Below are 21039 nucleotides of genomic sequence, written 5' to 3'. Positions count from 1 at the left end.
GCTGATCGCTGTAATTTCACCTGAGAGAAGACTTTTAAGTTGTGAATTAACAGGGTTTTCTGGCATTTGATAGCTGGAGGAAAAATGCATGAAATTAAATGGGCTTCATATACGTTTTAGATGGAATACTTTAATATCATTCTACTAACCACAGATTTAATTTAGTGTGGTAGAAAACAACATTCCCTGCTGCATTGTAATATATGAAGTCATTTATTTACTCTGACTCCTGTGAAACAGGTTAACAAATAATTCAGAAAGATGACAACTCTCTACATACCTCAGGAAAGTTCTGCAGTGCAAAGGCCTTGGCCATGTTGTGGAGCTCAGTGCAACTCATGGCTTCAGCCATGGCCAGCACTCCCAGACAGTTAGCTGCAGTCAACTGTTTTTCTGGAGTCAATAAGGAAGGTCGGAGATACAAAAGAGGAGACAGACGAGGGCAGAGAAGCCAGAAGAACAAAGAAACAAAAGACACAAACAGATTGATTAAGATGAGGGAAAAGAAAAACACACCATTGAAACAGCCATAAAAAGATCACAGATGCACAAGGCTACAATGACAGACAAAGAGGCTTCAGGTAGCACAGAGCTATAGCCTACTGAGCTGTGTATTTGCCTGAGACTCGGGGAGAACGAGTCTAATAACTCAAAACAGCTCCGGGGACAAACAACGGGGGGAATCGATCGCTCACAGCACAGGCATGAGGTGGTGGATAGCGGGGAGCGGGATTTGGGATTAGCTGGGCCACTTTAAAGAAGTCCTATCGGATCTCAGGATCTACTACACACAGAGCCAAGAATATAGGAAACGACCCTGATGGCCGGGCCAGCAGGGAAAAAGCTTATGCTGCCGTCTGTGATGTCTTGTGAGGTTGCACAATTTCTGTAAATGTAGTTTTTAAACACACTTCGCCATTTAGCACATGAGAGGGAAACGTGGTTGTGTAGTGTATATTCACACAAATGAGCCGGTGGCCGGTGAAAGACACCTGATTAAACAATAGCCATCAAAGAGAGGCAACGCCGGGCCTTTCATCGCTAAAGATAGTCTTTCCTAAACAAATAACAGCACAGAAAGGTCACCAAACATCTGGTAAATCACCGCTGAACAAAAACCAAACTACAAAACAAACAAAAGCAGACTTGAAGCTGCATTAAGAGTAGGTGTTACGGATTTTGTAGAAAAAGCAGACAAGGAGCTATTTTATTCAGATACTCGGAAAATTATCTTGCCGGATCCTTTTATAAGTTTCTTCAGTGCAAAGCGGAAAGGTATGTAGTTTAACTTGTAGCCTTTACAACAGCTGAAATATGGAGCATGTAGCTAATTCCCTTTTGATCTCACAATAATAAAAAAGTCATGATTTCTCAGGAAGCAGCAGGCACACAATCAGCGACTGAGCTCGTATTTGCTTCAGTCTGAAGTTGTGTGAGTAACAGTCAAAGTGGTATAAGTAGGTCGAGGAGATATTTGCTACGTCTCCATGGTGTATTTGTTTCAAACTTCAATAATTTCTGACACGGTATCAATTTCTCTTCGCTCAAGGACACGCGCTCGCGCCTGTATTTCTCGCCTTCTTATGCAGCGAAATGTCATGAATCTTGTCGAGGAAGAGTGGATTGACGTCAGGCTGGCAATGAAGTCTACAAATGGCTCCCCTGTTTTCCCCGTTTTATTTTTTTCGCCCCTCAAATCGAGAAAAACAAATCAATAAGCCGCTGGTTCTCTTTTACTTCCCTTTCAAGCCTTTCCTGCCGCTGACCTTTTTGTTAACATGTACTTCCCTTGTGTTACTGATACCCAAAACAATTTAATAAATGCAATGCAAAACCTGACATTTGCAGCCTTTTGGTTGCCCGACTGACCCAATAAAACCTGGAACATGCCATTTGCTTTCCGTGCGACCCCCTTGGGCTGCCGGAAATCGCGGTCCCTTCCTGTGCTCCCCGTTCCATACCTTGTCAAGCACCAATCTGTTTTGCTGTTTTTTGATTCCATCACGGTTCAGGCCAGAGGATTTGACATTTAAGTGACAATTGTTCCCTGACCTTTTCATAAATCTGCCCCTAACCGTGGCCCTGCCCTGTGGGACGGGATCAGAGGCATCGTGCCTGACTGAAAGCGTCAGCAGGCAGAATTCTAACATGGCACAAAAGAAGCATGATGTGCCAGGGTTATTCATTTAGCTTCTGACGTCCCGTAAGGTCATGCATATGATAAAGCACAGCTGCGTTATGATGTAGATGTAGATGTTTGTAGCAAGAAAGGTTGCACGGGCACATCTGATGTAATGAGCATACACACACTTGCTGATATAAGCATACTAAGCACACTTGAGCACACACACACACACACACACACACACACACACAACCCTCCTCCTATTTTCTGAGCCATTCCTACCTAAGAAGGAGACACAGACTTTACAGAAGGTGTTGAACTGGAACTTGTTGGCAGCCTCCAGCAGCGTCTTGGCGTTGGCCGAGTCGATGACCAGCGAACCCGTGTAGACGAACTCCAGCAGCAGCTCCAGCACATCCGCGCTGATGTTGCTCATGTTCAGCTCCAGCGTCTCCCCGCTCCTCGTCTCCCCCGATGACCTGATCAACCAATCACGACAGAGAGAGGGAGAGAGGGAGAGAGGGAGAGAGGGAGAGAGAGAGAGAGAGAGAGAGGGAGAGAGAGCAAGAGAGGCGAGTTAGGGGTATTCTCGGAGGAGCAGCGGAACAAAAAAAAAAAAAAAAAGAAACGGAACCAAAAAAAGAGGATAGGGACACGAATACATGTATGCTACACACAACAGCTAAACACACCTGGGCCAGTACGAGAGTGGGGAGAAAATAAGAGAGTCGTTACACAATAAGATAACAACGTAAAGTGAAAAAAGGGACAAAAACAGAACTTTGGATGATTTCTACTTTTCTATGGGGCTAGCAGATTTGCAACTATAGCGCTGCATCTGAAACAAAATGTCCTCTCTGAACAAAGATTAGGCAAACAAAAGTTATTGCTTTGCTTCAACAGGCATGCTCTTGTGTGGTTTCATGTATGCATAGTCTTAGAAAGGGCACATGCATACATGGCAGGGTGCGTATGAGCTATAAGACAGACAGGAGAGGACAGAGAGGCAGAAAGTGATGGCACAGCTCATACACGGGCGCGTGATGGAATGTGAAGGGCGCTGGTTGTAGCACGTCGCACTGGAGAGCCCACACCGCTGCCGTGTGTGCGTGTTGGGTATCAAAGTGGAGTATCCAGTCCTGCTGGCATGATGTAAGAGGTGCCAGGGAGTGCTTGGGTGAGCAAATTAAATAGAATATGATATCCCTTTGGTAATGCAGAGCCCGAGCTGCGCGGGGAGAGGAGGGCTGCTTTCAGAACTGGGCCGCGTTGTGACTTCACCGGGATCAAATGGCCGAGATTAGTCCGCATGCAGGAGCCCCTCGGGGAGGTATGAGAGCGTTAAGTAACACCTCACCACCCATGTTTAATGTCCCGTGTGAAACAATAATCCACTCAAGGGCAAAATAAATGGAATCAAAGCCCCGCAGAACGCATGCCCCCACTACTATGTCTCGCTCCCTGTGGATACGGACATCAACAATATGAAAAGTAGCCTGCATTAAGATGGATGGAGGCTGTTTGCTTCTGCCAGTCAAGGTAGTGCAATGATAACACAGACTGTTTCTCTCTCTTTGTCTGCCTGTGTGCGTGTGTGTGTGTGCATTTGTCTCTTTTTTTTTTTTTTTTCGTAGAAGTCAACGCGTTGGATTAGAAATCATGACAAACAGTCAGCATTCGCGGAGGACACAGACAGCAAAACAAACAAGATGAGACAGATAGAGAGTGTGGCTGGAGTGAAGACGGGTGATGAGAGGCTGGGAGGGGTGGAGGTCGATGAGGAGGAAGCAAGAGGAAGGGAGGCAGGGCGAGACGGTTCTTCCACAGGGAGCCAGCAGCCATCCTTCTGAGGGAGGGTTTGGGTTGTTCCATGACTGTGCCTTGGTCTTTTAAATAAGAGATATCCCCGCCCCACCCCCGAAAAAAATACACCATCACACCTAAACGGAGCCTTTGTCCCCGCTGCAATAATCATCAGTAGCCTGTGGTGTATGAACTGAGACATTAGTCGTCATTTAAAGCGCACTCAGGAGGTGAGAGGGGAGAAGGACATCCAAATAAAATGAAAGACAATGGCATTTGTCTCTGGATGGACATTGGCTGAAAAAACCAAGGTAGTTACTCTTTTTCCTCCTGCAAAGCAAAAAGCCACATAGCGTTATTGCCCCCTTTTCCGCACAAAGCCCTGCAGTGGGGGCAGGTGGTGAGACAGAGAGAAGGGAAGGGGAGTGTTGTTCAGGGTTAAAGTGATGAAGGGAGGTGGGAAGAAAAGATGGGGGGGGGGGCTAAAAATAAAAGAAGAGCATGCTCATCAACCTGGTCAATTAGTGGAATAGGAACCAGCTCGAGTGGCAGTTTGTTTTGTCTGAGCACTTATGGAAATGACTTTTCCGGAGCTTCTAAAAGAGGTGGATATTTATGCTGCGTTTGATTGCAGACTTGAATTTAAATGGTGAAAAGAGGGAGGCAGGGAGGACAGGAGAGACAGAGGAGGGGAGATAGGGCAGAGGAGGGGAAAAAAAGATGGGCACACTCAGGCAAAGAAATTTGTTTGTGAAAAATGCACCACTTATTCAAGAGGAAGTCTAAAAAAAAAAATAAAAAATCGGCAGAGACTGTCAAAATGGTGGCGAGCAGAGGCGGAGAGGAGGGAGGGGAGCACGTGCACACATGCACACACACACACACACACACAAACACGCACATTTCCTAATACATCCTTCAACCTAAAAAAAAAAAGAAGCCCATTTACAGGGAATACATTTAGCTTGTTCTTACAAGACCATTTATTCTGTGGGAGTATATACACTACCAAGACATCTTAAGATAGAAGCTTATTTAGATGCAAAGCCCGGACCGTCTGGGCTAAAAATGGCTCGCATTTACGCCTTGTCGTGACATAAATCAGGAATAAATTATAAAAATAAATACAATGCAGTCACTTTATCAGTGTTAGGATTTGTGTTTTGTTTTGTGTTTGTTCTCCAGTATTGAGGCCACGGTATTGCATCCTCAAGAGACTTCAAGGCTACCTGGCGAGAGCAAGCCCAGCCTGTGTCAGATGCTCTATAAGGACAAATAAAGGAAAGGGTGACGCGTGGAGAGTTTTGAAGCTAAAACGTCCATCCAAGTGTGAACATGAGGGCAACAACACAAGAGGAGGAAAAAAAAAAATATATATATATAATATTAACATGATATTTAAAATTTACACAATTTGTGTAGCTTTTTAGAAGCTTGTAGCCTCACAACTCAATTCGCTAAACTACTCTTCTCCACAAAAAAATTTTGGTTGCTCAAGTCTGAATCCTTTTGGATTTCATTCTTCTTTCCACTGCAAGAGCTGTCAACAGGACTTCAACTGTGGTGTTTCAAGCGCTGAAACGTGAAAAACATTCCACAGTAGTGTTTCTTTCCACAAATGACGTGGTGGTTATTCTGGATGCTCTTCAGATGTTTTCATTGGAACCGCTTTCTACCAAGAAAATCGTTGTTATGGAAAATGTGTTCTCTGAACAATTCTAGGTAACAAGGAGAACTACGCAAAATGTCTTGTATTTACAATTTTCTCTTGCGGTCCAAATCTCTTATATATGCTGTAAACAGATTTGCCTCATTCACATGGGGAAAAACGCTTGTTTGGCTATATTATAATGATGTTGTCTGGCTGGTTTTGTTTAAATGTGTTAAAAAAAAATTAAGTGAAATAATAAAAAATGACTGACATAATGAAATTATTAAACATAGTTAAACAAAGCTGAGAATAAGTGTGTCTGATGTGACAAGGAGCACGTGAAAGATAATCTGTTTTGTAATTTGAGCGACCTGGCCCTTTAAATACGGCCAGTCAGAGCAGCGTCGGAGAATTAAATTGTTGTATTACAGTAACTTGTCTTGCTCCAGGCTGAATGGTGCAGCAGTGGGTTGAACAGTGTTCACTCAGGGCCGACACTGTAATGGGCTTTAAAACAGCTCTCAGCCCATCTCATAGTCATAAGAGTCTCTGACTCACGAGCACAGAAAACCCGTGGCTCGACGCAGACAAAAGAAAGGGGGGAAGAAACAAATGGCATAAAAGCATGTGTCGGGACTGCTCAAAGATTCTGGAGCCTTTCACATTACCGTGGTGCGGAGATGCAGTGGCCATAAATTAAATGCCTGCAAGCACACTTATTGGAAAATCCCGAGGGGTAAAATGGAATTACCAGAGATGATCTGTCTCCCCGCTCTGTGCATTGGCCCTTTAAAGGGTAAGGTAATAGGTTTCTGGGAGGGGGGTGAGGGCAAACGTGCGCGTACATTTTGGAGCTGCATTACATCCTTCAGGTGTCGGTGGGTAAGATGGGCAGGTTGGCTGCACGCATACTGAAAGGGGAGGCCTGATGCTTGAGCTGAGGGAGCACAATGCAAACAAGGAGAAAGAGATTTTAGGATAGCTGTAAACTAAGAATTTGAAGACTAAATCAACGTCTTAGTAGACCTGAATATTTTGGTTTCTTTTTTTTTGTTGGAGATTTTCAGCAGTATTTAAAATTTGTGTGTGGAGCCTGCAAACTATGCTGCAACATTTTGAATTCATGCCAAGTAAGGCTTTGATTATTTCCTAAATAGGTCATTGGGCTGATGTGTGTGTGTGTGTGTGTGTGTGTGTGTGAGTGTGTGTGTGGGCAGGGCAGAAAAATAAATGTGATGTTCACTCTCTCACTCTCCAGTATTACACCTCTACAACTCCGACTAATATAGCTTCTCTGGATATCATACAAGAATTATGTCCTTCCTACACACACACACACACACACACACACAAAAGCACACATGCAGCAAAAAGAAATACACGCGCTTCCAGTGACGTACATTTGAACACATACTGTACACGCATTCTCCATTTCAAGCACATACTGTACACGCCCATACACCGCGGTGGTTTACGAGCTGACAGGGGGTCTGAGAGGCCGTGAATACCTCCTGAATGAGTTTGGTCGAGGAAGGCCGCGGTACAGAGCTTGTCTCTCTCATTTGACCTCATAAAGATGTGGACAGTGGCGAGCCACGTGCCGCATCAGCATAATTTCAGCCGCACTCTGAAAAAGGGGACCTGAGCGGCACATGGGAGGCCGTAACTCAGTGACCGACAGGCCTTTGGCTCTCTTTGCTCCTCTCTGACCGCGCTTGCGACACTCATCCCGAGTCTGCTAATGCGTCGCGGCTATTACTAAAACGCTCCCTTTCCCCTCCGCTCCTCTCGGATTGCCTTTAGTCACTTTTATTCCATTATCTGTGCTCCCTTTCCGTCGTTCTCTTGTCAACTCTTCACCGCCACCCGGTCCTCATTTCCATAAAGTGAAGGTGCCACATGCCTCGTGAAATCAACAGTGGTCGCTGCTGGTGGTGTCGTGTTAGCATAATGCTAATGATCATGACTTCACCACATCAAACCGAAGACGTCTTCCAACGTTAACAATTAGTAAAACATATTCATTAGAGATTCTCTAGTGTGAAGTCGCATGAAAGAATTTCTATTTTGGACATAATGTCAAGAAAAATGACAATGTTATGACAATAAATCAACGTTGTTTTACAATTAATTAACGAATTAATGAGAGTTTACTCTATTACACTGTCAAATTAAATAAGAAAAATCCGACAATGTAGGCGGCAGCAGGCATGGAGATGAGCTTGATGAAATTCTGCCCACTCCTCTGGGAGCCCCGAGTGTCATTCAGGGGCACTGTCTTTTCGCATAAATGATCTGGCTATGTCCCAGATAAGAGGCACAGGCGAGACAATCCGATAGACAGGTTGACCAGCATGGGGCCCTTCACTTCTACCCAAAGCCACTTCAGTCTCGCAGGAAGCTCCTCTGCTATTGTCAAGGTCAAAGGAAGACTCGGTGTCTCTGTTTTATTCATGCCGTGTGTAGCTGTCATGGAGACGAGCGGTCCTAGAACAGACGGGGCTCTGTTGCTTTTCTACCTGCGCTCTCGCTCTGGTCTTCCTCACTCCATCCCCATTCAGGAGGAACAAGTGTATCAGTAGAGAGCGAGGAGGCCACGCCGGCTGATAAGCCGCTCTCTGCTCTCTGATGAGCTCGCTGTGGCGGCAGAATGGCTGCGGGGCAAAGTGGCAAACTTCCCCAAGGCATTGCGGCTATCGCTAGCAACCGTGCATGTCTTTCTGTTTGTCTTTGTCTTTGCTGAGCATTTCATCCCTGGCTATGCAAGCAAGAAAACACACACACACTCATAACACACAAACAACATGAAGGTAGCATAACAACTTTTGGGTCCAGGGGACTTTCAATCAAGCTGAAAACACCTGCAAGGATTTGAAGTAAGGATGAGGACATTAGGGATTTATGGTATTCCCAAGCCGGAAAACAAGGCAGATAAAAAGAAGACATACTTGTGCTATCGCACTTTACACAACCATGCATGTGCACGCACACGTATAGTGACACACACTCATATGCACACAGGCGTCCACAAAAACAAAGGAGCCCAGAAGACGAAAAAAATTAAAAAAAATGAAGCATGAAGGGCAAAATTGTAGGGGAATACTTGGATCCAAATCAAATGAATACATTAGTGAAAGGTGGTGTTAACCTGTGAAAGTGGTGGTTCAGGAAGCGGTCCTAGATGTGCTTTTGTTTTGTCCTTTGTTTATGTCTCTGAAATGTCCTTTTTTATCACTCTAACCAAGATGTATTAACATATGAAAAGGCTGTTTTGAAGCAAAAACTCAGGAATTAGCAACAGAAAAATAAAGTAGCCTGGGAGACAAAAATCCCTCTGCCCAGAGAAGACAACGTGGCTTTTGTAAATTACCACCCAAAGTGCAGAATGCATGATTCTTTTGTTTTGGCCCTTTGGTGAGTTTTAGAACATCCCCAGTCATGGAACATTTTCACTGCTCATTAAAATGGAAATGTGGTTAAAACGCCCTACATGGGGAGGAAAGGTAATGACGAGGGTTGACCTTTTTCTCCGGTTTCAGATACATTCATTTGAGTGGGAAGAGGAAGGAATGGCTGCTGGCCCTGTGCTAGGAACCAAAGTCTTCACACACCTGCAAGAGAGAGAGGGGAAGGGAAAGAAAAAAAAAAAAAAAAAGCGACACAAATGCGCCCTATGAAAAGAACAGATCGGATCAACAGCTGGTGGGAGGGAGGGAGGTGGGGGGAGCGAAGGCAAACCTTTTCACCAGGTCCTTGAAATACAAGCTGCAGGAAGCTAGAACATTTTGGTGGACTTCAAACTCTTTGCCTTCAACAATAATTTTCAGGTCTGTAAACTCTTTCGCTCTGCGCTGCTGGTTCAGCTCCTTCAACATCTCTGTAGAACAAGAAAAAGAAACAGACAGTGCCACATTTGGGTTTAGAACTTTCTCTTTGCCAAACATACATGTGCATCAAATAGCATGACAAGAACAAAGAAAGCAGAACAAACAAGTTGAAAAGTGCACAGATTGCTGCTGGCTAGACTTAAGAAACAATGTTCATTAAATCATAGAGAAGAGGTGACATGTACAGATTTGATCAAACATTTCAGCAAAAAGAAAGGGCGTGTACATGAAATAGCTCACACATTAGATACTGTACCGAGGAATATGCAATACTCAAAGCATGCTCGTGAATAACGGGAGTGGGAATGAGATCAAAAACTAGGATTATTATTTAAAAAAAAATAAAATAAAAGACACTTGTTTAACTGTATTTGACTTTAGCAAATTTACTCTGCGGCACTAGAACTTCAACGAAGAGAAGCTGAATGAGATTAAAAGGCAGCTAAAAGAGATGTGGCCTGAAAACAGAGACACCGTCAATGCATTATTCATACTGAAATAAAATTCTTTGGCTTCTCACTAATGGCCTGCTCTGCGTACGGCTGACCTTCATACGTTGCTCAATGAGAAAACAGCTGCTTATCCCCAAACTCTCTCCTTATACACGTTCTAGGAAAAATAACCGCCCACGCCCCTTTTCTTCGGGAAAAAAAAAAAATATATATATATATGTAGAAAATGATATTCTGAGGGTACATGATTGGAGCAAACCAATGTGCCGTTGAAGGCCACAGCCCATAGCGAGTTGTGTTGTAGTAGAGCCACGTTACGCCTGGCCTTACTGTAGCGTCGGGTCGGAGGCGCTTGTTTCTCTGCATCTTAATGAGGCACCATGAGGGGATGCTGAGAGCGAAAACCAGCGGGATGCTAGCAACTTACTCTCCAGCTTCAGGAGGGATAACCAACACGGCTGCTCTGTTAATCTCCTATCGAGACTGCTGCTTAAAGAGAACTCTGAGGGTTCCAAATAGTAAGCTGCAGACACCACAATGTGGAACATAATGATTATAGAAGGAGCCTCCTTCCATATTGTTGTCTTAGCATTAACGAAGCATTTCATAGAGAGTGTTTGGCACAAGTCTGCATGGATGGTGTAACGGCACATATTCCACGCCGGGGAAACCACCATACCAAGAGATACAGGGCGACTTAGATAAGAAATGCTGGAAATCCTCCTTAAATTTGCACAAAGGGTGACTATTTTTTTTAAGCTTTTCTGCACACTACCTTCCCCTCTCCAGCTGCCTGAACAGTGGCAATGCTGAGTCGCTTGTTGTCAGTAAATGTCATGTGCAACAAAGCACATGCGCATGAACAAAATATGTGCTCCACAGAGCCTTGAAATGTGGGAATCAGATCGGACTCGCGATTGTGCCGGTGACACCCGAGCTGAAATAAAGGGGCTTTTTGTTATCCCGAAGGAGGTGTGCGTTCACGCCAGACTCAAAGCTGGGATTTAATTAACCTGGAATGACACTCGGCCCTCTATTTGGCTGGAATATCTTCTCATTTAGCTCCTTCCATTCTCCTGTCTGACACCGGGAGCTCAGCTCTGAATTAATTCGGTAGCTGAAATTATACAGTATAAAGACACATGACAAATAAGGTGCAATTCAGAAGCGTGCTTTGGTAAAAGCCTTTTCTCTGAGCGCCGCATCCTTCAGCATTATCACATCGAGGAATTAATGGCCAGAAAGAAAATGACCTGGTTATTAAACGTGGTGAATACCAAAAGGGGGGAGACGTAATAAGCGATGCAATTTTTGACAATGTCTTCTGTACTTTGACTAGACACACAGCTGCACGGGTAGAGTAAGCCACACACATTCATTCGCAAATACAAAGGCTGCCATTTGCCTTGTCTTTCATCCATCTCTCTCCACTTTCCACATTCCACTCCACTGCTGCTTGTCAGTTGGCCAGCTATCTGATTACTGTGTGGGCGCAGAGTGTGAATAGTGAATACACAGTAGTTGTGAGTTTGCTTTAGTGAATTCCCAGCGACCGATATGGCTCTCACCTCCAATCAGCCATACCGCGTACTGTTCATTTGGCCCAGAGAATAGGGAAAGTAAGAGGGGGAGACAGGGAACTCCACTTGTCAGCAAACAATGGCCGCCTCCCTCGGAGCCATGAAGACACACCTGAATGCCTGATGGAAAAGCTAATTATGGCTTCTTTGGGGTGCATCGGTGAGCCCCCTAGAACAACTCATCACCACCGGGGACCATGAAACTGCACATGGCGTCCCCATTCTCGTGTTTGGCGTGGAGTGTGGTGAGGCACAGCTACGCTCAATGGAGCCATGGCGGCTTTGAAACACCAAAATGTCTCAATACTCCTAAAAGGAAAGATCTGGAGGGCTGCAAAGCTCTGCGAGACCACCAGACGGATAAAATAGTGGTCGGGATTGAAGTGCACAGACTATACTGCGGACTGCAAACTGCGATGACATGTGCTAGCATAGCGTCCCGTCTCTAAGCAATTCACAGTAATAACAACACGTAGCGCTGGCTTTTCGTGATTGGTTGACGCACTGCACAGGGAGGCATGAACACTGCCAACTCTGCTGTTCAGCCTAGTAACTCTACTGTCAAATATGCCTGAGCGCTGCGGCCAATGGGGTTCACAGCTGTGATTTCCAGTAACCAATTAGAGGCCTCCCTACTACAAGGTGTAGTAAGTCGCTCCCTGAGCTGCTGATAGGCTGCTGCTAGAGGTTGACTCCCCCCATCATTGGGTGTTGAACTTGGAGCCATTTTAAGGTTCTACATGTATTTTACCCCTGCAGAGCCACCATTTTGTGTTCATACAAACATTTGTTCTTTGGGATGAATCTCCTTAAGCTCACAGGAATTTCAGTATTTTTTTTTATTTTTTTTTTCCCACACCAACTCATTGGAGCTGCTGTGCACAGTGGACTGAAAAAGTCAAGGGCAAGAATAAGAAATGTAGTAGTAAAACATATTGACACCGCTGTGAGGATGAACTGCACTTTAACTGCATTTTCCTTTCAAAGAAAATGTAAAAAACGGTGTCCATAAAATTTGTCTCACATTTATATCATTGAGTTTTCTGATACGTAGATCTAACATGTATCATTTTGCATCATCGCAATGACATATTAGATTTAATTTATTGTCAGAGTAAATTTTAAAAAATTATGCCGCGTAAAACTTTAAAAAAAAAAAAAATTTGAATAATATTTTTTCTACAATATTTAGACGATATTTCTGACAATCGTGTTGTTTGAGGTTCTGCGAAGTAAAGCGTGCACAGTAAATGCAACGAAACGTGACTTTTGTGAACTGTTTAATTATTTCTCTCCTCACACCGTGTTCGTCTTTACTCTACAGAAAGGACACCGATGTGTTCATTCTGACCTTTGTTCTCTCTTAAACATCTAACAATCAATCCCTACCACCACTCGCAGCTTAATTACCCAGAACAAACCATGCCACCTGATCAATAATTCAATGTACAACTCTACAATAATGGTTGTCTTTAGTCTTTTTTATTTTATTTATTTATTTTTTTTTTAATTGAAGCATCGCTTGATTATTTTCTACTCAACAAACGAAAGAACTTTTAAGCTTCAAAGTGAGTCGGAGATGAAGCCGCTCTACATGTGTAAAAAAAACATGGAAAATAGATTAAAGAAAGAAAAATAGAAAATACTGTTTTTGCTTGATTTGAGATCAGACGAGACAGCTTTGAATTTAATTAAAAGCTGTTATATTTGTGATGGCCCACTGACATACATTTTTTTTAGGAGAAATATGATTGAAATAAATGTACCCTTCAAAGAATATTGTTATGGATGTGTTTGTACTGTATAATAAGTATTTCTACCATGATCAAAACTATTTTAAAAAACAAGAGTAATTTACTGTGATTACAATTAAAATCACATCAAAGATCTGTGATCATTTTTTAAAAAAAAAATTAACATATATTTTTCTTTAAATAAATATATAAAATATATTTTATATATTTATTGCACAATGTCAGTTTAGGATAAGGATTGGGTATGTACCCAGTCTTTATCCTAAACTGACATTTGTTTTCCAAAAAAGAAACATTTAGGACATGACAATCACTGGGATTTATGTGGTAAAATTAAAGCCCAGTCAAAACTTTGAAGCAGCAGAAGAAGGACTGATATAGATTGGACAAAGGGACTCTCATCAAAATGCCTTTTGATAAGTAGGTATGTTTGAAATTTCATTTCAGACAGGGACATACAACGGAAGAAAAACAGGGGCCAAGATCATGGTTCATATTAAATTCACACAAAGGAAATCTTTCCAAGGAAAAAGCTTTCAAAGTGTTGAGCTGCTTCGAACACGTCTTTCCCCTGTATTCTCGACACCCACCAATAAAGCACTATATGGTGAAGTGGGACATTTCCATGTAAAGGTGTGCATCAACGTTAAAAAAAAAAGGTAGACGATCTCATTTTAATGGTGGCTTCACTTTTTTGAGTGACAGAATCCAAATGATTGTAGCGTGGGTTTAAGGAGACATTCAGGCCTTGAGTGACGTCAGAAGAAGTTTCTTGACTGAAACATTTTTATATTTCTCTTTCTTTAAACCAAGCAGCAGTAAAATATGTGAAACCATAAAAACTGGTTCTGGTTTTGGAAAAACGACATACATCTTCGCCAACATTTTCAGTATTTTATTTAAAATCAATCAGTTTGGATATGAGAACCAGTTATGGGTAATAGATAAATAAAAAATATTACTGGTTTAAATACGTTCAAGTGTTATCAAGCAAAAAATAAATAATGTAATATATTTTAAATAGCCTCTTTACATATTAGCTTACATACCTGTGCTTGTGTACCAATATTCAAGTCTGCATCAATATTTGACTAGGCCTTACCATTGTCATACAGTCAAATTTCTTGTGATAAATGAAATTTACCAAATGGGTCTACTAAAATATTATCTAAATTGTGTGTTAACAAAGAAAGCAACTTAAATTTTTATTATAATTTTTTTAAGAATTGAAAAATAATCATAATTTACTGTATGATTTGGGAGATTAGCTAACTAACTGAAAACCTTTTTTCTAAATTAATTAAATATTAATGAAACTTTCGTTAAACAGAATTTGGTTGTATGATTTTAAAGATTTTCAGTTATTTTTGCCATTTTCATAAAGCTGGTGCTATCAAAGCTAGTCATAAAAAAATGAATGGAGTTTAACTTCAACTTAGCAACTGAGTAGGGCTTAAAAGGCACCATATTTGAAATGTCAGTGCTTCCTAAAATATGTCAAAAATGGATAGAATACACTGTAAACCCCTGCTGATATAAATTTGTCCTATTTGTTAAGAAGAAAAGAGGTAACCACCATTGAAAAGGAATGGTAAGCAATCATTTTTAACACCGCCATTAAAACTTCTCAAAAGCCTCAGTGGCTAAATGTCAGGCTTTAACAGGTGCAGAATGTCATCAACACTATCAGGCCACTCATCTAGATGCCATCTGCTGAACAAACGCCGCTCTACGTGGATAAAAGCCATCAGATCTCATGTGTAACCCAATCGAGCCTGGGCCTCTTTCAAAGTGCAATTACTCTAAACAGTCTCTACAACATACCTCTAACAATCAACGCCATATTCATTTCTGGAGACGTCTCAACAGTTTGTGCCTAATTCCAGCGAAAAAGCTCGTGCGAGGCATCAGAAATCCTTGAGGCCCCTTGAGGATCTAGCTGTCCTGATTTCAGTGTGTATGCGAGCGCTGGCACCATATAGTCTTAGAGAATACTCCATGATGAGGACGCTTTATTTTTTCCCTTGCTCGATTCTGCTTGAGCCTCAGCACTGCTGTCAACAAGCCTGGACTGAGCCGGGGGGAGACACTATGACAGAGAAAAGGAACTTGTGCCCCTCAAAGGCGCCGCCTGGGCCTTTGTTTCCTTCTACAATAGGCATGCAAAAAAAAAAAGAAAAACCTGGAGTAGCAACAAGCACAGAGTTGCTCCGTCCTTCACTTTACACTCAAACCTCTGAACATACCCTCAAGACCAAGGGTCACCAGCACAAGCAAACAGCTAGTAGAACTAAGTTGAGGCAAATGCAAGTACAGGCTTAGCAGAGGAAGAACATAAATAAAAGTACCCCGGGAGCTTCGGTTGTCCTGCTGCAACAGCGCGACAGAATGTCAGGCAAAGCTCTCTTGTTCTTTGTGTTTGTGTGCAGCGAGAGGAAAGTCTGTGGTCCCGGCTGGTGCACCGGCTCCCTCATTAGTCAGGCAGGTGGGACGGTAGATGACAAGCGGTCATACACGGGCCCTTAACAAGAGGATACTCCTGCAGATAGCCAACGAGAGCAATATCACATCCCTGCCTTCCTTCAGGCACTGGTCAAAGTTTGCGAAGAAGAAGATACCGCAGACTCCTTACATGTGTCCTAATACGAGAAAAGTCCTCACGACTGTCCTCAGAAGGCAGAAAGCAGAAATATCTACAGCACCCTTATACAGTAAGTTACAAGTTAGGCCGGTTACAGTTCACAGGAGGTTAAAATTTACATTCAGTGCTGCAGTTATGATATTACAGCTCAAAGAGTCTCCTCCCTGGCTGCTGCAGCTATTTCAGCTCAAGGTTTAACTTGTCCTTGCTATTTATATTTTACTGAGGGCATGTTATCTTGAAAATTTGAGAAAAAAATCAGGCAGTTGGTATAAGGTCAGAAAAATGTATGAATTTCTCAGTTAAAGGCGAAAAAAAGAAAGAGGCCGTTTTTAATTACTTTTCAAATTGCAGGTTTGTTGCATTCTTAGACATTTCACCCAACACTAGAACAAAAGAGGACAATGTGCACAAAGTGTCTTGTAATCACCCTAGAGCGAGGCAAATCTACAACAGATGCACCACGCATGGCATATGCTCCAGAAAATACAAAGAAAGAAACAAAAACTAATTAGAGCTGAAGAGTCTACAAAAATGCTTATTTTAACTCGCACTTAAAAATGTCTCAAGACAATGTGAGAAACCGTATCAGCCGTCTTAAAATCCGCCAAAACATGGACGCACGATCAAGTGACACATCATCAATATATAGATTTTTATTCCTGGAAGGGAATGTTAGTTTATTTTTTTATGTTAAGTGTGTCCACATGTGTGTGTGTGTGTGTGTGTGTGTGTGTGGTCCCTTTATAGCTTCCCTACACACCTCGGCTGCTTTTAAATCTGTTTTTGAAGCAGCTCGAAACGTGACAGTCAACATGGTGCCAAACTATTAACGTGACAATCCCGGCCCGGCTGCGTCAACGTGCCTTCTTCGCGCTTTTTCCAATAAAACGTGACGGAAACAAAGCGCCTATTCAGGGACGCACGGGTGGAAACTCAGTTTTCAGGTTTAACCCTTTTTAAAGATGGAAAATGACTGACTCAGTGCTCGCTACCTGTTTCATCTGTAAAGCTGACCAACATCTTTAATCCAAGTTCATCGCGGGATAGTGCAGGCAATATTTTTAACAGTTCCCCGCTCGCAGGCTCAGATGATGACAGCTTCACGTAGAGTGTGCAAGGAAACCTGCTCCTGCTTTGATTTTATTCTTAGAGTGGATAAAGCTTGAAGAGCTCGACATTCAAGTCTTCTATCGTTTTTTTTTTTTTTTGCTCTATTGCATGCAAAAGATCCAAAACAACGTGTTGCCACTAGTTAAAGGGGACGTACAGGTTTATATTTTTATTCTGGGACTCTGATAGAGTAGCTTTTCATGATGCACAGATCAAAAACAAAAAGGAAAAAGAGATCTTATTCATGTCACACCACCTCTTATTCAGCCCCTCAGTTCCCCCTTTACCTGAAAACAGTCAATATTAGCTCCTGTCTCTTTAATGCCCTCCTCCCTGAGAGCCCTCTTTCTTCTGATTGGAAGGCTTTCTGGAAGCCTTTGCTTGTGAGCGCTGTCTCCCTCTCTACCCGTTGGGGAAGCTCCAAAAGCAAACCGTGAACCTACCAAGTCACATCATCTCTCATTTTTGATTTGAAGTGGTAACTTTACAAATCCACCCGGACACGTCGGAGCCGGAATCCCATCCGCAAAATGAGAGTGGACAGGCATGAGCATCTGCGGCAACAAAGATTACAGCAGGACGTCTCTGTTGGCTAAACATTAAGCTCATCGCCTGCAGACTATGAGACATAATGGTGGTTATTCATGTGCCGGAGTAAATCAAATGTATTAATACTACTCAACTGTTCTGCAAGAATGTGCACATACATTTATGAAGGAGACATAGTTTGACTTTGTGGGCGTGCTGTGCCTACAGCAGAAGACCACATAGAAAAATCTGTGTCGGGCTGATGTCAAAGTAGAGAAAAACGTTGGAAAGCAAGTGTTTAGATCAGTCAGAAGCTTTTGGTTCCCATGTTTTTACTGTCTGTTTATGTCTGTAGCTGTGTATAATTAACTTTCCAACTTTCACCTCGGTTCACCACACTAACTTGAAACTTTGGCCATAATTAAAAAACAAGATCAAACATTAAATATATGACAGAATATAAGGAACAAGCAAGACGCGGTCACAAATGTATTCAAGATGGCGGCTAAAAACAGAACACGGGTCCACATAAACATGAAGTGAGCAGAGCAGAAAGCTGAACTAATGAGATGTGATGAACACCGAATTAACTAATAATTATAAAGTAATTAGCCAAATTAAATGTTTCGATAATAAGTAGGAGGCTCACTCGCTCTCCTGTTTTTCTGCTGGGAGGAAACACAGGTGTGCAGCGGGGCTGAGGGCTCTGATTGGCTGACTGGCAACCGCAGACCGACCAATCATCACTAAGCGAAGACAGCCAATCAACACAGCATCATTTTACTTCAACAAAACTATATTTATTGAGTTTCTAACTGTGTGGATTTCATCACTCTTCTTGTCAAAAGACTACCATAGCACAAGCTCATGATTGTGATCACTCTGGGGAAGGGATGTATTGGAAAGAAGAAATATGGCTCAACACATGATTTGAAATTAGTCCAGATCTAACAATGGATTCTGATGAATGGGTTGATAATCACACGGATGAATAATTTATTAAAAAATGTCACAATGCTCATTTGTCTTTTCGGATTCCAGCTCCTTACCATAGCATTTGTTTCTCTATCAGAGAATACTTTTTTTTTTTCTTCTGATAAACCTAAGGCAAAGAAATCCAGAACTATTGTTTTTGCCAACGGAGATAAAACACTTAGAGAATACAGACCAGACCTTCTATTACATAGGCCACCGAGCTTAAGCCTTGAATTTGTGGACTGGCTTATTTGTCACAATGCCAAAGAGGCAAGATGCCAATATGAATTTAGTTGCGACATGAAATTACAACAGTGCACTGCAGCATAATGTACTGCAGATTAGCAAACATTTCTGCTTAAGCATAATAGAGGACGTCGTTGTCAAACTCGGGGCAGGGTTGAGCAGTTCATCCACAACAGATGACATTGTCATTGTGCAAAACACACAAATAAGCACATGTGTAGCCGTGCATATGCAGACACACAAATGCAAATGTACCCATCGCACAAATACATGTGTACACACGCCTGACTTTAGGCAAGACAATGTCATAAGAGAATAATCCTAATAACAATGTTGTGCTTAGGAGGAATTGCTGGCTGGTATAGATAACTGTCCGCTTAAGGGGATTTGATTGGAACTGAGTGGGTGTGCGACACTTCTCCATCTTCCCTTTTAATTAAATTGATAAGTTGTCATTATATAAATTGCTGCGAGGGCCAGTCCTGTCAAACCCGCATCATAGACCCTGGTGGAAAAACAAGGCTAATTGAGTGAAATGAATCATCTGGTCTTGCACATCAGTATGAATGGAACCTTTCAGGGAGCATCTGTGCAAACTGTTTCATTTATACTTCACCTTGAGAGGGTTGACTGAGCATCCGAGTGCTTTTGGAACATCCAGCTGTGAGTGTGTCACACTGAGTCACACGGAGAACCGAGAGTCGTCCGGTACAAACAAATGCAGGTTTCTGTTAGTCACTTCTGCCGGATCACTTCTGTTCCAAGAACTCACCGAGAATGAGAGTTGACCTTAGCCCACAACATCCTGACTACTACAAATACCACGCTAGTCTCCAGGCCCTGATTCAGCCTGTCTGCTCGAGTATTTCATCATAGGACATTTTTCACCTGACTGGAACTTTTATCACCTCAGGCAATGGGGGAAAAAACACTAAAAATATACCATGCTGTCTTGGTATACTTTCTGCACACAGCTAACCTTAACTAACAAACATGTTTATGAACCCTTTTTTACAGTCTAGTGTACACTGACGTGCAAAGCGAGACGTGCGCTCTCACAGGTCACACAATGATTGCAGAGAGGAGAGATAATTATTAGAGAGGCATTGCCGTCATGACAGTACATCAGGAGGTGCTCTCTGTGGCAGCAAAGACTGTTCGTGCAATTAAAGAAAGAATGCCAACGCTCTGAACTCAAAGGATCGCAACAAGATTCTAATAATTCAATTTTTTCTAAGGCATAACGGACACAGTGAAAGATGTGAATATATAAGTTACAACATAGTTACTATTAAAACTACTGTCAGAGTCTATCTTATTGTTTCGAACATAAAAGGTAGGGCTCTTAGGGTTGCAATCCAAGAGCTTTTCATTTAAATAAACGTTTGTTATCAGATGATTCTGGCTGGTAATAATACTCCTCAGCCACAAATTCTTGATTCTGACCATGCCAGGTTAGATATTAGCTATGGGTTCAGAGATTCTGCCAATACAAGTCGCCTAAAATGTCTACTGCTGCAGCTTCACATTAAAATCCTTTAACTGGCACCCACCCATAAGTTGACTTTTACTACAAAGTAGTCAGAGGAAATTTATGCAATTTATGTCACTGAACTTACCTACCGCTATCATCCAACAAACAAAATTATTTTGCAGTTTTTTGACAGTGGATCAGTTAGAAATTTCCGGGACTAATTGAAAAAGAAGAACCAGACTTAGTGATCTGTTAGATAAGGAGCCACAGGCGACAGGCTGCACACCTCCGACTTCTGACTGAGGCAACAGCTCTTTTCACTGCAACCTACAGATTCGTGCTGCGCGGAGTACAAAATCAGAGCACGGCTGCTTCCAGAGTGATGGAAAAAGACAGATTGTTTGAATTTTTATTTAAGTGACAAGAGTTGTCACTTTAGAAGTGTTGCTGCCCTAAAAAATCAGTGAACTGGGGTAACCATCAGTAACTACAACTGTCAGTAAATGAACCAGGACATAATGATTTGAGATTTACATTTAATTTAAAATTTAAAATCGTGTTGTCTTTACAAGGTTTCGCACTCAGACGTCTTTGAGGGCTTTGGAATCAGACGTTTGTGAATGGGACAAATATTCAGACTCGGTTTACTGCTGCTGTTGATATGAAGATGAATGAATCTGGGCCTCCTCTACACAAATACTAGCACAAAAAAACTACCCCAATGTTCCGCTAACGTGACAGCAAGGCCGTAATTATACCAATAAAAGTTTAAAGTTCTGGATGAACTACTCCATAAAAGCAACTAGCAGG

At 42.3% G+C, this 21039-nt stretch overlaps 1 protein-coding gene across 1 annotated transcript in view; it reads right to left on the bottom strand.

Moving 5' to 3' along the window:
* klhl29 (kelch like family member 29) overlaps positions 1-21039 on the bottom strand; it is a 138273-nt gene that overhangs the window by 67693 nt on the left and 49541 nt on the right. The window contains exons 4-6 of the mRNA XM_084560689.1: positions 9318-9456; positions 2408-2604; positions 281-393 (exon numbers count right to left, since the gene is read on the bottom strand). Coding sequence (XP_084416815.1) covers positions 281-393; positions 2408-2604; positions 9318-9456 — 449 coding nt within the window. The remainder of the gene's footprint in view (positions 1-280; positions 394-2407; positions 2605-9317; positions 9457-21039) is intronic.

The sequence above is a fragment of the Chelon labrosus genome, assembly GCF_963514085.1.
Source record: "Chelon labrosus genome assembly, chromosome: 14".
Lineage (NCBI taxonomy): Eukaryota > Metazoa > Chordata > Actinopteri > Mugiliformes > Mugilidae > Chelon > Chelon labrosus.
Note: the sequence above shows the minus strand (reverse complement) of the source record. Positions and strands in the feature narration are given on the sequence as shown.